Source organism: Rhipicephalus microplus, unplaced genomic scaffold (assembly GCF_043290135.1).
Source record: "Rhipicephalus microplus isolate Deutch F79 unplaced genomic scaffold, USDA_Rmic scaffold_266, whole genome shotgun sequence".
NCBI lineage: Eukaryota > Metazoa > Arthropoda > Arachnida > Ixodida > Ixodidae > Rhipicephalus > Rhipicephalus microplus.
In genome coordinates this window covers 55880-68919 of record NW_027464837.1, presented here as the reverse complement: position 1 = coordinate 68919, position 13040 = coordinate 55880, and the positions used below count along the sequence as shown (strand labels likewise).

The 13040-nt window shown below is 52.8% G+C and overlaps 1 protein-coding gene across 1 annotated transcript; it reads right to left on the bottom strand.

The window, feature by feature from the left end:
• Window positions 1-387: 387 nt before the first annotated feature.
• LOC142792987 (histone H4-like) lies at window positions 388-828 on the bottom strand. Its single transcript, XM_075885718.1, has one exon. It carries the CDS (start codon window positions 756-758, stop codon window positions 447-449), a length of 312 nt encoding a protein of 103 aa, XP_075741833.1. The 5' UTR covers window positions 759-828; the 3' UTR covers window positions 388-446.
• Window positions 829-13040: the final 12212 nt, after the last annotated feature.

Here is a 13040-nt window from a genome sequence, read left to right as displayed (position 1 = left end):
GCATTCCAAAGAAAAAAGCGAGTTCGTGCTTCCTGAGCATAGTCGTGTCTCCAAGAATGCAGTGACCAGGGTAGAACGCTGCGCTCGGCTTCTTCCTTCGCGCGATAAGGTAACTAGGCGACGTTCGCTTGACGGGCCCGTTTTAGCAGCTTGGCTTGCAGGAAGGAGAGGAAGAACTCGCAGATGCGGCGATTGATTCGTGCATGCAGACCCAGGAGAAAGACGACGACGCGAACGAAATGCGGTGAACGTGACAAGTACCCAGCGCGATCAAGCTACTACTACACGAGGTGCTGCTCACCTGAGCGATGACGCAATGATATTGCAAAGAGGGACGGACGGGTATGGCGAACCGCTGGGATCACACTGCCGAAGCATCAAGTGGGTAGCCCTGAAGAGGGCTGTTGTGTTCTCGTTGGCTGGCTGCAGGCGACGCCGCTGGCTTCTTAGCCTCCGAATCCGTACAGGGTGCGGCCCTGACGCTTGAGGGCGTACACGACGTCCATGGCTGTCACGGTCTTCCTTTTGGCGTGCTCGGTGTAAGTGACGGCATCGCGGATCACGTTCTCGAGGAACACCTTGAGAACGCCGCGAGTTTCCTCGTAGATGAGGCCAGAGATGCGCTTGACACCGCCACGGTGCGCCAGACGACGGATGGCCGGCTTGGTTATGCCCTGGATGTTGTCACGCAACACCTTTCGATGACGCTTGGCGCCACCCTTCCCCAGCCCTTTGCCACCTTTGCCACGGCCAGACATGACGGCTTCCGAAGTTTCTGCTTCTGCTTCGAAACGCGCCCGGAAAGCGAATGCTCGACACGATCGAGTCGCGGTGTCGGCGCCGGCCCGCGAGACTGAGGAGGAAGGCGAACGGCGCACGCCGGTTGGTCGGCGGCCAGCTCGTCTCTCTCTCCCTCTTTTCTTCGCGAGGAGCGCGTTGGCCGCGCAGGTTGCTGCACTGACTATTTTTCTGCACTACAAGATTGAATATACACGGCAAACATGCTTTCGTTTGTTTGTTTGTTTTTAATTCTTTTCTCGTTACTGTTGCTAAGTTTCTTGCCCATTCATTCACGCACCCTTCACTGCTGCAAAATGGCGTATCAGTCGTATCAGCTGCCCCAGCGGCAAGGAGACATCAAACCGAGTAAGCGACAATTCATGTACGCGTACGTACAAGCCCAGCGGATACAACGCGTTCGCTAAAAAACGTTTCATCGTGTCCACTGAACATGACACACGCAATATTTGTCAAAACTCACAGCTGCAACAGCTCACCTGTGTGCCGCACGTAAATAAACTGCACACTTAACACTTTGCGACTACTCGTCCCCGGCGTGTGCCCCCCCCCTCTTTTTTTTTTTCTTTTCTATGTTCTCGCTTTCTCTCTAATCACATCAATGCCTCATTTGCACGCACGAAACCCGTTTCACGGCGTCACTTTGACGCCATCCTTGTCGCCAAACCAAGGGACTAACACACGCGGTCCGGGCACGGCCTCATGGCCGGAAATTTCTAAACAAAGCGTGCTCGCGTTGTTGTGGACGCCGGCACGTGAAATTCGGCAAAGTAACAGCACCTTTGGCTGGCTACGCGTGTCTCAAATTTTACTGTGGCAGCTCCACTACATATCGCGATACGGCAGTTTCACCGAAGCCACGCAACGCGACCGCGCTCATTTCAGCATTCACGGGGACGGCAGAGAGTGAGAGCGCACCTCCTCTCGGGCGCGCCTCTCCTCCCGTAAACACGGACTGTCAAGCGGTCCGGTCGCAGCGAAGTTTCCCCATCTCCTTGCGGGGTGGTTCAACACCTGCCCGTTTCAAGTGCACGGTTGCACTGTGAGGAACCCTGCAAGGGTCACGCAATTACAGGCAAAACAGCCCTAACTCTAAAGCGCCTTACATAGGACGAGATTGGAGCGTAAAATGCACCACCCTTTATGCATTCTTTCTTCTTTACAGCGTTGGAAGAGTGTTCGTTCGCTGCATGTTTTACGCATGCGTACTTTCGCTTACATAATACCTTCGGAGGCTGACAACCTGTTAAGTAATCTATCAACGACTATCCGGACGGCATCAGCTGTGCAAAGAAGATTTGCAGTTGGCCTTCCAGAGCCGTCCAGAGCACACAAAGTAGGTCTACACATCGTGGCAACCAATATTTCGAAAAAAGTGAATTGCGTAGTATTATAAAGAATACAACTTTCAGAATGAGCAAAACTGCTTGGTTTGACCAAAGTACAAAGAGGTGCGATTTATACCACATCGATCCATTTATTGAATTAAAAATTACGCTGGCATTAGATAGAATATCGGAAACTCTAATTGACCGATTGAGGCTAGGCACGGCATACACAAAAACATTTGTTTTTTTTTTTTTTCTTTGCACAGACACGGCAGAGCTGAAAGTCCCGAATGCGAATGCGGATTGATAGATGAAGACGTATGTCACCTTCTCGTAGACTGTCCACATCACGAGACGCCGTCTTAAGTCCGAACAGTTGGCATTAGACCGCAGACCGTTTAACATGAAGAAACTTCTGGGTCCGTGGCCTACTCGAGTTTTACAGTCGCACGCTTTAAAAGCATCAACACGTTCTTTACAAGACAGCGGGATTGCTGATAAGTATTAAGAAATAACGAACTTTCATTTGTAACAAATGTACTTATTATGTACAGTATCACGTGACTCTCATCATGTGTGTGTTGTGAAATGAATGACGTGTCGACAATTATGTACACACGAGCGAATGCATCTTTATACGGACCAGACGTGTGCTCTACTGTTTTGTGCTGGTGGACCGAATATTATCGAGGGACATTATATCAGAGACTTCATTCATTGACTTTCGAACATTTACTTACCATTGTGTTCTGATATGTGCGTATAAGTGTAAGTGTGTCTTTGCATATCTCTGCCCGAGTTTTCTACTTTCCATGCACTGCTTTGTACGTTTTGCTTCAAGATACGTGTTCAAGTTTAACTCAACGGCCAAGGAGTAGCCGGCGCCATAATGGTGCGCCGACATCTCCTTACATATCATATCAATAAGAAAAAAAGATGCGCGCCAATGCCCATCTATTGTATTCCCTTCTCACGTGCCCCAATACCAAACTGCGCGTGCCATTTCTGTGGTGCAAGTGTGTTTAAGTAGTCGCAGTTTCATCTTTCACAATCATGAGGGTTCCCATATTGAAAGTATTCCTTCCCCGAACTTGTGGCAGGGACGCACGATGCGAAATTACAAAATGATCGCGCTTGAAAGCTTCATACAAATGCACTGTCGACCCGCCGAACATAGTCAGTAATCTAAAACAAAGCGGAAATAAACGGTGCGTCCGCTCATTCATTTAAGGTAAGTTTCCCACCACATTCCGAATGGAACGTACCACTCATTTGTGCCTAGCACAGGCGCATTTGTTCTTTCGAAGAGAACACAGTGTTCCGCTACACCGTGTGATTATGTAAACGTCAAGCCGAGCAGTGTCGTTTGCTGGCCGGCCTGGCTATGTTTCTTTCGGCGACGCGCAAACGGAGCACTCGGTGCGAAAACGGGAAATGCCCATACCTCGTGTCGACCGCCTTTCTTTACTGGATTTCGTACTTCTTTGTGCACTATATAAATCACCTGCGTGGTACCCCTGTCATGCGTACGCACAGTTTTGTTTTTTCCTTCACTCGGGCTGTCGATACTTTGCTTTCGGACAATAATTAGCATGCAGTCCGCCGCCACGCTTTTCTGCTTCTACAGCTATTGTCACATGCGTCTATATATTTCTCCCCTATCTTTTCTTGCATCAATGCTTCCGCACATTTTTCACCGCGCCACGCAGTTTAAGCTACATTCACTCCTCCTACAGTCTCGAAACGGGCCTGCCCTGCGCTCTCAAGAAATAAATGCCCCAATTTCGTAAACAAATGAATGGCGTGGCAGAGAAGGAACTCTGCGCTGTCTGATGAATGTGGCTGTACCCTTCACATCGGGCGGCAGCTATCACCACCTAGCCATAATGCTGACCTAACAAACAGCTACATTTATCTTGTTTTTTTTCTCTCTTTAAATAGTGAAGTATAGGACCGCGGTGCTTTGCAGTGAATGGTTTAGTTTTCACTCTTGCCTTGACTTTAGCCACCAATAAGATAACCACCTTCTAGTTAATTCTACCCGCCTAAAGTCTATTTTGCCCTCCCCCGTCTCTAAACCCCGGTGCTTTTGAAAAACTCTGCGCCATCATTCTAAACTATAAGGTGAAGCCCTTTACATAGCATTATCAAGTGTTCGGCAGTTTCCTTCTCTCCGCATGCACTGCATACCGTGTATACCCCTTCATATTTGGCCCGACATGTCGGAGTTGCTCGGGCAAGCGCTGACGCGAGTTTCCTATTCTATCATTTCCCAAGAGCTGAACACACTCGAGTTCATGTTACCTTTTTTTGAGAGAAGCGGCCACCTTCCCCCTGTTTTTTTTTTTTTTTTTAATTACCACGCTCCTGGTTTTGTTTTCCCTCCATTACCGTACTTGTGGCACTTTTCTCCGCGCACTCGGTCTTCTCTAATTTACCTGTTCAACCTCCCCGAGCACACACGTCGAGCGCGGCACACCAACGCTCCTGCTAGCGGTGTTCAACAGAGAGAAGAGGATGGATTCGGAGCCGAATCTCTCAGCACAACCCCTATGCCGACGCAGACAATTTGGGTGGCTCTGAGAAGAGCCGTTGATTTGTCGTTGCTCGCTGTGGCCCACGACGCACGCCTACTTGGAGCTGGTGTACTTGGTGACGGCTTTTGTACCCTCGGACACCGCGTGCTTGGCCAGCTCTCCGGGCAGCAGCAGGCGCACCGCGGTCTGGATCTCCCGGCTCGTGATGGTCGAGCGCTTGTTGTAGTGAGCAAGGCGTGACGACTCGGCGGCGATACGCTCGAAGATGTCGTTCACGAAGCTGTTCATGATGGACATGGCCTTGCTGGAGACACCAGTGTCGGGGTGCACCTGCTTCAGCACCTTATAGATGTAGATGGAGAAGCTCTCCTTCCTGCGGCGCTTCTTCTTCTTCTTGTCCGTGGCGCGCACATTCTTCTGCGCCTTGCCGGCCTTCTTGACGGCTTTGCCAGACGGTTGGGGAGGCATGATTTCACACAACACGCACGCGAGACCAGAGTCGAATGCGCGTGTCCCCCCGTCTCGCCGCGCTTAAATATGAGCGAGGGGTGTTGACGAGATCAGCACAACGCGCGCGCCCCATTGGTTCGCACGGCTTCTCTCTCTCACACTCTCATCCGTTCCCCGCGAGCGGCGGCGCGCGATGGTGGCAACGGAAACCATCGGAAGCACGGCTCTCATCTTAGAAGGCAGCAGCTTTTCTCTTTTCGGCAACCGGCGTCGTTGGAGGTGTTGGTTGGTTCGAGTAGGAGGAGACCCGCTGTTCGCATGCGGTGACCCGGCGGACTCCTGCACAGGTTTTCGTCGGTTTTGGTGAGGTTTCTTGTCCCCTTTTCTCTGCCTTTTTTTTTTTTTTTCAGGTTAGGCTAGCTCCTAACTGACTTGGTAGCCTCGTGGTGGTGGTACCACGATGTCTACCAGTCTGCTCTCGCAGATTAGGCCGCGGGTGCACTACGCACGCGTGCCTAAGGGCGTCGGCAGTGCCGACATTTGCAAAGAGCTCGTGAAGCGCTTCACGCCCAGTGAGCTGACGTGTGTTCAGGATTATGGCTTAGGGAAGTTTGAGGTGACATTCGCGAATGACGAGGCGAATCGGCGGTTTTTAGACGATCCCGTCCTCGCCATTCGCGATGCGAGGATCAGGTTTCAGTACCGAGGTGTTCGGGTCAAGGTGGTGCGCATCATTGGCTTCCCGGCGGACGCGGATAAGCGCATCATAGTACAACTGTTGGAGAGGTTTGGAAAGGTTTTGGAAGTGGCGCGAGAGGAATCACCGTATCTGCCGGGGGTCTCGACCGGCGTCCTCATGATCAAAATGGAGATGCACAAGAGTGTCCCCAACCTGCTCGAGGTGAGGGACGTCATCGTCCAGTTTGAGTATGAGGGCGTCGCGCGGGTTTGCCGGCGCTGCTACAAGACTGGACACCATGCGGCGAAGTGCACTGTGCCACAGTGTGTGCGCTGTGGGGCTTTTGGTCACGACCAGTGCGCGGTAAAATGCAGGCACTGCGGCGGCGATCATGGCCCCTCACAGTGCAAGGCGCGGACAAATTCGTCGGCCGCCCCGCCTGTAGCCTCTTCTTCTTCCCAGGAGCAGGTGAGCGGCGTTGCGGAGGATCGGGAGGCTGCTCCGGGGGACGCCGAGGGCTCGACCCAGCCACAGCCGGAGCCCATTAGCGAACGGGCTCCAGGAGGGGAAGAGCAGGAGGCGGGGTCGGAATTAGCTGAGGCCCCCACCCTCTCTGCTGCCGCCGAGCCGTCGCCGGCCTCGCCTGCCGGTGCGCCCGGGACCAGCCCTGCTGACGCGCATGCTGCCGAGGAGACACAGGAACCCATGAGCTGGACGGACGCTGTTCGGGGCAAGAAGCGGCGCGCCAACCGATCACCAGGGCCCTCCAAGGAGAGGCTGGCGGCGGCTCCGAGCGGCGGCCCCGGCAGCCCTAAGGACGACCTCCCGGTTCCGAAGCGAGCCGCAGCGACAGAGTCCGACGAGGAGTCCACCTCGTCGACTGTCACGGACGGTACCACGGGTGAGTTGAACAACAGTTCTTCTTGCCCTAACTGTGGACCAGGCAATTGCGAGTGTTCGTTAATGTCTAACACAGTGTACTCGTCCACGAACGAGGATTCCCTCTCCGAGGGGGACTCTCGTTCGTAGGTCTTATATTAGGTAGCTTTTCAGCAGCTGATACCTTCGAGTATCTGCTGTTTTCTTCTCTTCTGTGATTTTCTTTTCGCTTCTTGCCTATTCTAGAGTCTGTCTTCTCTCCTATCTTTCATCATGGCTTCTTCTCTAACTATTGCTACCTTTAATTGTCGGGGTATTACTAGAGCAGCGAAACAAGCTGAGGTCATTCATTTAGCTCGGTCTCGAAAAATAGACATTCTCCTTTTGCAGGAAACTTTTGTGTCTAAATTGCAACAGATTAAGAACTTTGACAGAACGTTTGGCACAAAATCCTACTGGAATTATGGTGGCGCACATTGCCGGGGAGTTGCTGTCATTTTAATGCCACGATTCACCGGTTCTGTGCTACGCTACGCCAGGGATTCGGACGGCCGTGTTCTGTCAGTGGATCTTGACTCTGGCGTTAGAATTGTGAATGTGTATGCTCCAGCAAAGCGCGGACAGCAGAAAGATTTCTTTAATTCCCTAGATTCTTATCTAGTTGGCCCTTCCCGTGTCATTTTAGTAGGCGATTTCAACTGTGTTTTAGAAAAAGCGGATCGCGTTTCCCTCAAAGGAACTCCAAAGTTTAGAGACGGAAACGGCGAGCTAGAGTTGCGGGAGCTTGTTAAAGAGCTGGGGCTTGTCGATGCTTGGCGGTCCCTCCGTCCTCTCCAGTCAGGCATGACTTGGACGGGGAGGGGGAGCCGCTCGAGGATCGATCGTTTTTATGTCTCGCCCTCGCTTGCTCCTAGCATGCACTCTAGCTGGCTGTGTTCTTCCGCGTTGAGTGACCATAGCCTCCTTGCTCTGAGATTTGCCGACTCTAGTTTGGTGCCATGGGGCAAGCGACCGTGGCGTTTAAATCCACGGCTCCTTAAAGATAAGGACGCCACAAAAGATGTGGCGACCTACCTCATAGGTTCACTCCTTGGCGAACAGAACTTAGACGGTAGCGATTGGGACACGGTGAAGGCCGGAGTCGCGGAGCGCTTTCGGGATTGGGGCAAGAGGCGGGCGCGGGAGGAGCGCGCCGAGATCAAAGCGGTCTCTGACGCGATCCTCCTGCTCTCAAAGCCATTGTCCTGCGGCCTGGGGGTAACCGCGGCTCTTACTTCACTGCGCAAAGAATATAGAGTCCTGCTCCAGCGACGCTGGGACCGCTTGCGGGCCACAGCACGCGCAGAGCAGTGGGAAATGGAGGCTTGGTGCAGCAGAAATGTCCTTCGCAGACACTTGGCTAGGAAGAGCTCAGCGATAACCTCTTTGGTCGATCCTAACACAGGCGGCTTAGTGGAAACGCAGGACGAAGTATTAGAGGTGGCAAGACAGTTCTATAAGAACCTTTACGCCGAACCACCTCCCACTCCGTACTCGTTTCCTTTCACCAAAACTTACGAGGACCTTGACATCTGTGACACTCCTCTCGTCGAAGAGGAGGTGTTTGCAGCTCTTAAATCCATGAACCACAATCGCAGCCCAGGTTCCGATGGTTTGACATTCGAGTTTTATGTCAAGTTTTGGAGGGTTTTGGGGGGGCCTTTTACCACATTGGCAAACAGGCTCCTCCGTGAAGGGACCCTGTCAGCAACTCAAAGGGAAGGGCGGATCACTCTCCTGTGCAAGGATGAGACGAGACGCACCGACCTGAGAGCCTGGCGGCCCATCACCCTCCTGAACTGTGATTACAAGCTCATAGCTAAGTGCCTGTCCGTTCGACTCACTCCAGTGCTCAGTACTGTTTTGGGTCCGTACCAGGCGTGTTGTGTCCAAAATAGGTCGTGCCAACTTCATGGTTTTGCTATCAGGGACCTTATAGAATGGTCGAACTCTCGCAAACTAAGTGGAATCATTTGTTCTTTTGATCAAGAAAAGGCTTTTGATATTATCAGTCACAAGTACATCTTTAAAGTTTTAAAGCAGGCGGGCTTCAGTTCCAAGTTCATCAGCATGGTCAGGGCTCTCTACTTTCGTCCTAGCTCTGCTGTTGTCATACAAGATCGCGTCTCGGAGTCGTTCGGTGTGTGCCGTGGGGTCCGACAGGGCGACCCACTGTCGCCCGCTCTCTACGTGCTCGCATTCGAGCCGCTCCTGCAGAGGCTTTCTAAAGACACCAGCATAGGCAGATTTCCCCTTCCGCCAGGTTCCCCCCCGGTGGCAATGTTTGCCTATGCAGATGACCTCTCTATTGTCGTCCCGGACGAGGCAACTGTTTGTACCGTCTTGGATGTTATGGAGGGGTACTGCTCGGCGAGCGGCGCCAGAATAAATAAGTCGAAGAGCGCAGTCATGTATCTGAACTGCGCTCCCTCCAGTCCACGTCCTGTACATGGCCTCCCGATACAGAAGCGCCTACGTATCTTAGGTTTCCATTTCGAGCCAGATGGCCTGACTACCGAAAACTGGCGGTTAGCGAGGCAAAAGCTGACTGACAGGATTAAGGAACTCGGTGCCTTGTCTTGTCCACTTACAGCTAGGGCCACGATAATTCGATCACTGTTGTTCAGTTTCCTCACGTACATAGGTTCGGTTATGCCAGTTAAACCCCACACCAAAGTTATTTTGGAAAAGAAAGTTCTCAAATTCTTTTGGGGTCGTGCCTCTCCTTTTGTGGCGCGCCCCGTGTTGAAGTTGCGCAGGGACGAAGGAGGATTAGGTATTCCCGACCTTAGCGTTGTGACTACGGCATTACATGTTAAATGGACACGGGTAGCTCTTGATTCAGATATGCTCCTTACTAGAAGCTTCGCATCGTATTTCCTGAGCACCAGGCTGAGGTTGTTCTCGCCTGGGGCATTTTCGAATTCCGTGCCTCGGGCGGGAACGCCTTCTGCCTTCTATGCAGGGGCCGCTTCTACTTTGGCCCGTCTCCAAGAGGTCGACCCCGAGATAGATTTAGTTTCAATCGAACTCCGCGAGTTAGTCGATAGACTCGCTCCCGAGTTACCTGAGCGCTATAGAGAACACGACCTGTCCGAATACAGTCCTAACTGGCGGTTAATTACTGCCGGTTTCCTGGACGCCAAGCGCGCTACATTTATGTATCGCCTGGCCAGAGATCGCCTGCCTCTAAGGTTCAGGCCCTTCGCAAGAATTGCTCAACGAGGAGCGTGCCCTTTTTGTGGCACTCTGGAGGACCTGGTTCACGTGTTCTCTCAGTGCGCACTACCAGCTGCCCTCCATCGAAGGATAGCTAGCTTGTTTGGCCACCCAGGTGTTCCTTTCAACACCGTTCGTTTTCTCCATCCCCTGTCGCGACAAGCGGCTAAGCAATACGTGCTTCTGCTTGTTGAGTGCTCGTACCAAGTGTGGGTTGCACGGTGCTGTGCCGTCTTTGACGGCAGGCGACCCGGGCTTCACGAAGTGCTTGCAAAAGTACGGAAGGAGGTCTGGTTCGTTCTCCACCGAGAGTGGCAGCGCCTCGGTGCAAAGAAGTTTTACGAGACGTGGCACCGTCCGGCAGTGATTTTCAGTGAGGCAGGAGGGCAGATAACCATCAACTTCTAATGATGGCTTTCTCTAAGGCTCCACGACTAGGCCTAGTGAGCCAGTCGCCCCCGAGTTTGGTCTGTATGGTCTTTCACCCGAGCTTCGCATGTGCTAAGGTGGTCCTGTCACCTTGTCGGGCTTCACCCGCAAGGTCCGTGTTGGCCCCTTCTGTAGGCTCGGCTACTTTACTCGTCGAGGCGGAAGGTGGTTCCCTTCTTCGAGAAGGACTAAGCCGGCTTTCAGCCGTGCCGGTTTCCGTGGGTACGTCTGGTTTGCGTGCAGCGGCACTGGCCCCTGCACCAAATAGTAGTCCCGTAGACCCCACAGGACGGATTGTGTCTTACTGCACCCTTGTGGTGAGGAGACGGGCCATGACCGCAAAGCGCCTCGCGCTGAGCGATAGCCCATCTGCCCTGAGGGAGTGTCGTCGCAGGCTCTCAGCCGCGAGACAGTGTGAGGGCACGGGCACTTTGGTTGTGGTGACTGAAGTCACTGCGACCGAGGGCTGCCCCGCTGCCACGTTCTTGGGTACGTCCGCTTTGCGTGTGGTGGCGAGAGCTACCGTGCCGAAGGGTAGCCTCTGTGTCAAGTCTCGCTGGGCCCTAGTGGTCAGGAGACGGGCCATGACCGCAGCGCACCCTACGCGCTGTGATAGCCCACCTTGCCGGGGTACGTTCACTTTGCGCGTTGCGACCGAAGTTGCTTCGCCAGAGGGTAGTCCCTTTGTCGGGCCTCCCCGGCTTGTACGCCGGGAGGCAGGCCGCGTCTGTTCGGCGCCTGGCGCCGAACGGTGGCCCCCTTGCCAGGGCATGGCCGTCTGCCCGAAACAAATCTTCCCCCCAAACAACCCTGGGGGGAGGTGGTACCGGGACAGACGTAGGATGATGATGGGTTGATGAGTTAAGTGTGACTCTGGGACAAAGCGTTTCGGCGCCGCGTCTCCTTCCTATCTGACAACGGTACCATTCGAGCACGGCTCTCATCTCAGAAGGCAGCAGCTTTCTTGTTTTCGGCAACCGGCGTCGTACCAAGCGAAAAGCAACACCATGTCCGGACGTGGCAAGGGCGGCAAGGCGAAAGGCAAGAGCAAGACCCGTTCTAGCCGCGCGGGGCTTCAGTTCCCCGTGGGCCGTATTCACCGCCTCCTACGCAAGGGAAACTACGCCGAGCGCGTCGGAGCTGGCGCTCCGGTCTACCTGGCTGCCGTACTCGAGTACCTGGCCGCCGAGGTGCTCGAGCTGGCGGGCAACGCCGCTCGTGACAACAAGAAGACCCGGATCATCCCCCGTCACTTGCAGCTCGCCATCCGCAACGACGAGGAGCTGAACAAACTGCTTTCCGGCGTCACCATCGCGCAGGGCGGTGTGTTGCCCAACATTCAAGCCGTGCTTCTTCCAAAGAAGACGGAGAAGAAGGCGTAAGCGAGCACCCCTTCCGCGCGCTCGCCGCATTCCCCAAACGGTCCTTCTAAGGACCACCCAAACAGGTGACGCGGCCGTGTTTCGCTTCGCAGTCACGATGGCTCTGTTCGTACCCTCAAGCGTGTTTGTTTTTCTATACTTTATATATATTTCCTCGCGACATCAGTTAGCCACAAGTGCGCGACGCCAAATGCTGCAAAGAGACAACCAAATCACGCAGCTCGGCACCGAAAAAGACAGAAAAGAGCATGTAAGCGTTGTCATTTCTCATTAAAAAAAAAAAAAAAAAAGCTCCACACGTAACCGTCTATCCTTACGATGACACCTGAACGGGTCAGCACAGGGACAGAGTAAATTTAATACCTTTGAATAGAAAAACAAACGTAAGGTAAAAAAAAAAAGAGAGAGAGAGAGAGAGAACCCGCCGTTAGCGCATTCCATTTGGTGCTTCTAACACAATTTATTTCGTCTATCTTGCTAGGCAGCGCAGCCACTATTACACAGAACACACAACACAAGCGCTTAACTTCAACTAAACGTTTATTGCAAAAAAAAAAAAAAATTGTCCAGAATATGGCACAAAAACTTGTTCAGCTTCAAAAGAAATGAAAGGAAATGACACGCGATGATTTCGAGTGTGTTAGTGCACTCTCTATCGCGCTCACGCGGAAAGAACTGTTTTTTGGATGGGGTGATAGAGAATAACAGACAGTAATGTGCGGGACTGGCACGTGTGCTTTTTGTTGTCTACCTTTTACTATTCTTTTTCTCTGTTCACCCCCTTTATAAACTCTGACGTTTGCAATGAAAGTTCAGTTGAAGTTAAGCGCTTGTGTTGTGAGGTCTGTGTAATAGTGGCTGCGCTTCCTAGCGAGATGGATCCTTACCAACTGGCCCGATACAATTGTTTATTTCGTCTCTCGGTAAAACTTCATCACCTCCTACGAGTGCACCCAAAAGTTGCGCCGGGGTCCAGCAGCCCAAGTCACCATGGCGTTACGCAAACAGAAGCCCTCAAAAACACCTTACAAGCGGCGGGCAAAAAGGTAAACACATAAATGAAATTGACACACCACAGGGTCGCAGCACGGCTGCTGCACACACACCGACTGAAGCTAGCCTACCTTTTCTCTGTCTACTCATAATGATACACACTTTTACCTTGAATTTGTCAAAGCTGAGCCATTTCTTCGTAATAACGACGCGCCGACGTTCCGTTCTTCCGCGCGCTAGACAACGGCAGCCACGTACGTACAAAACATGACAGCAAAAGAGGGTGCGGCCGGAGTACGTGGCCTGG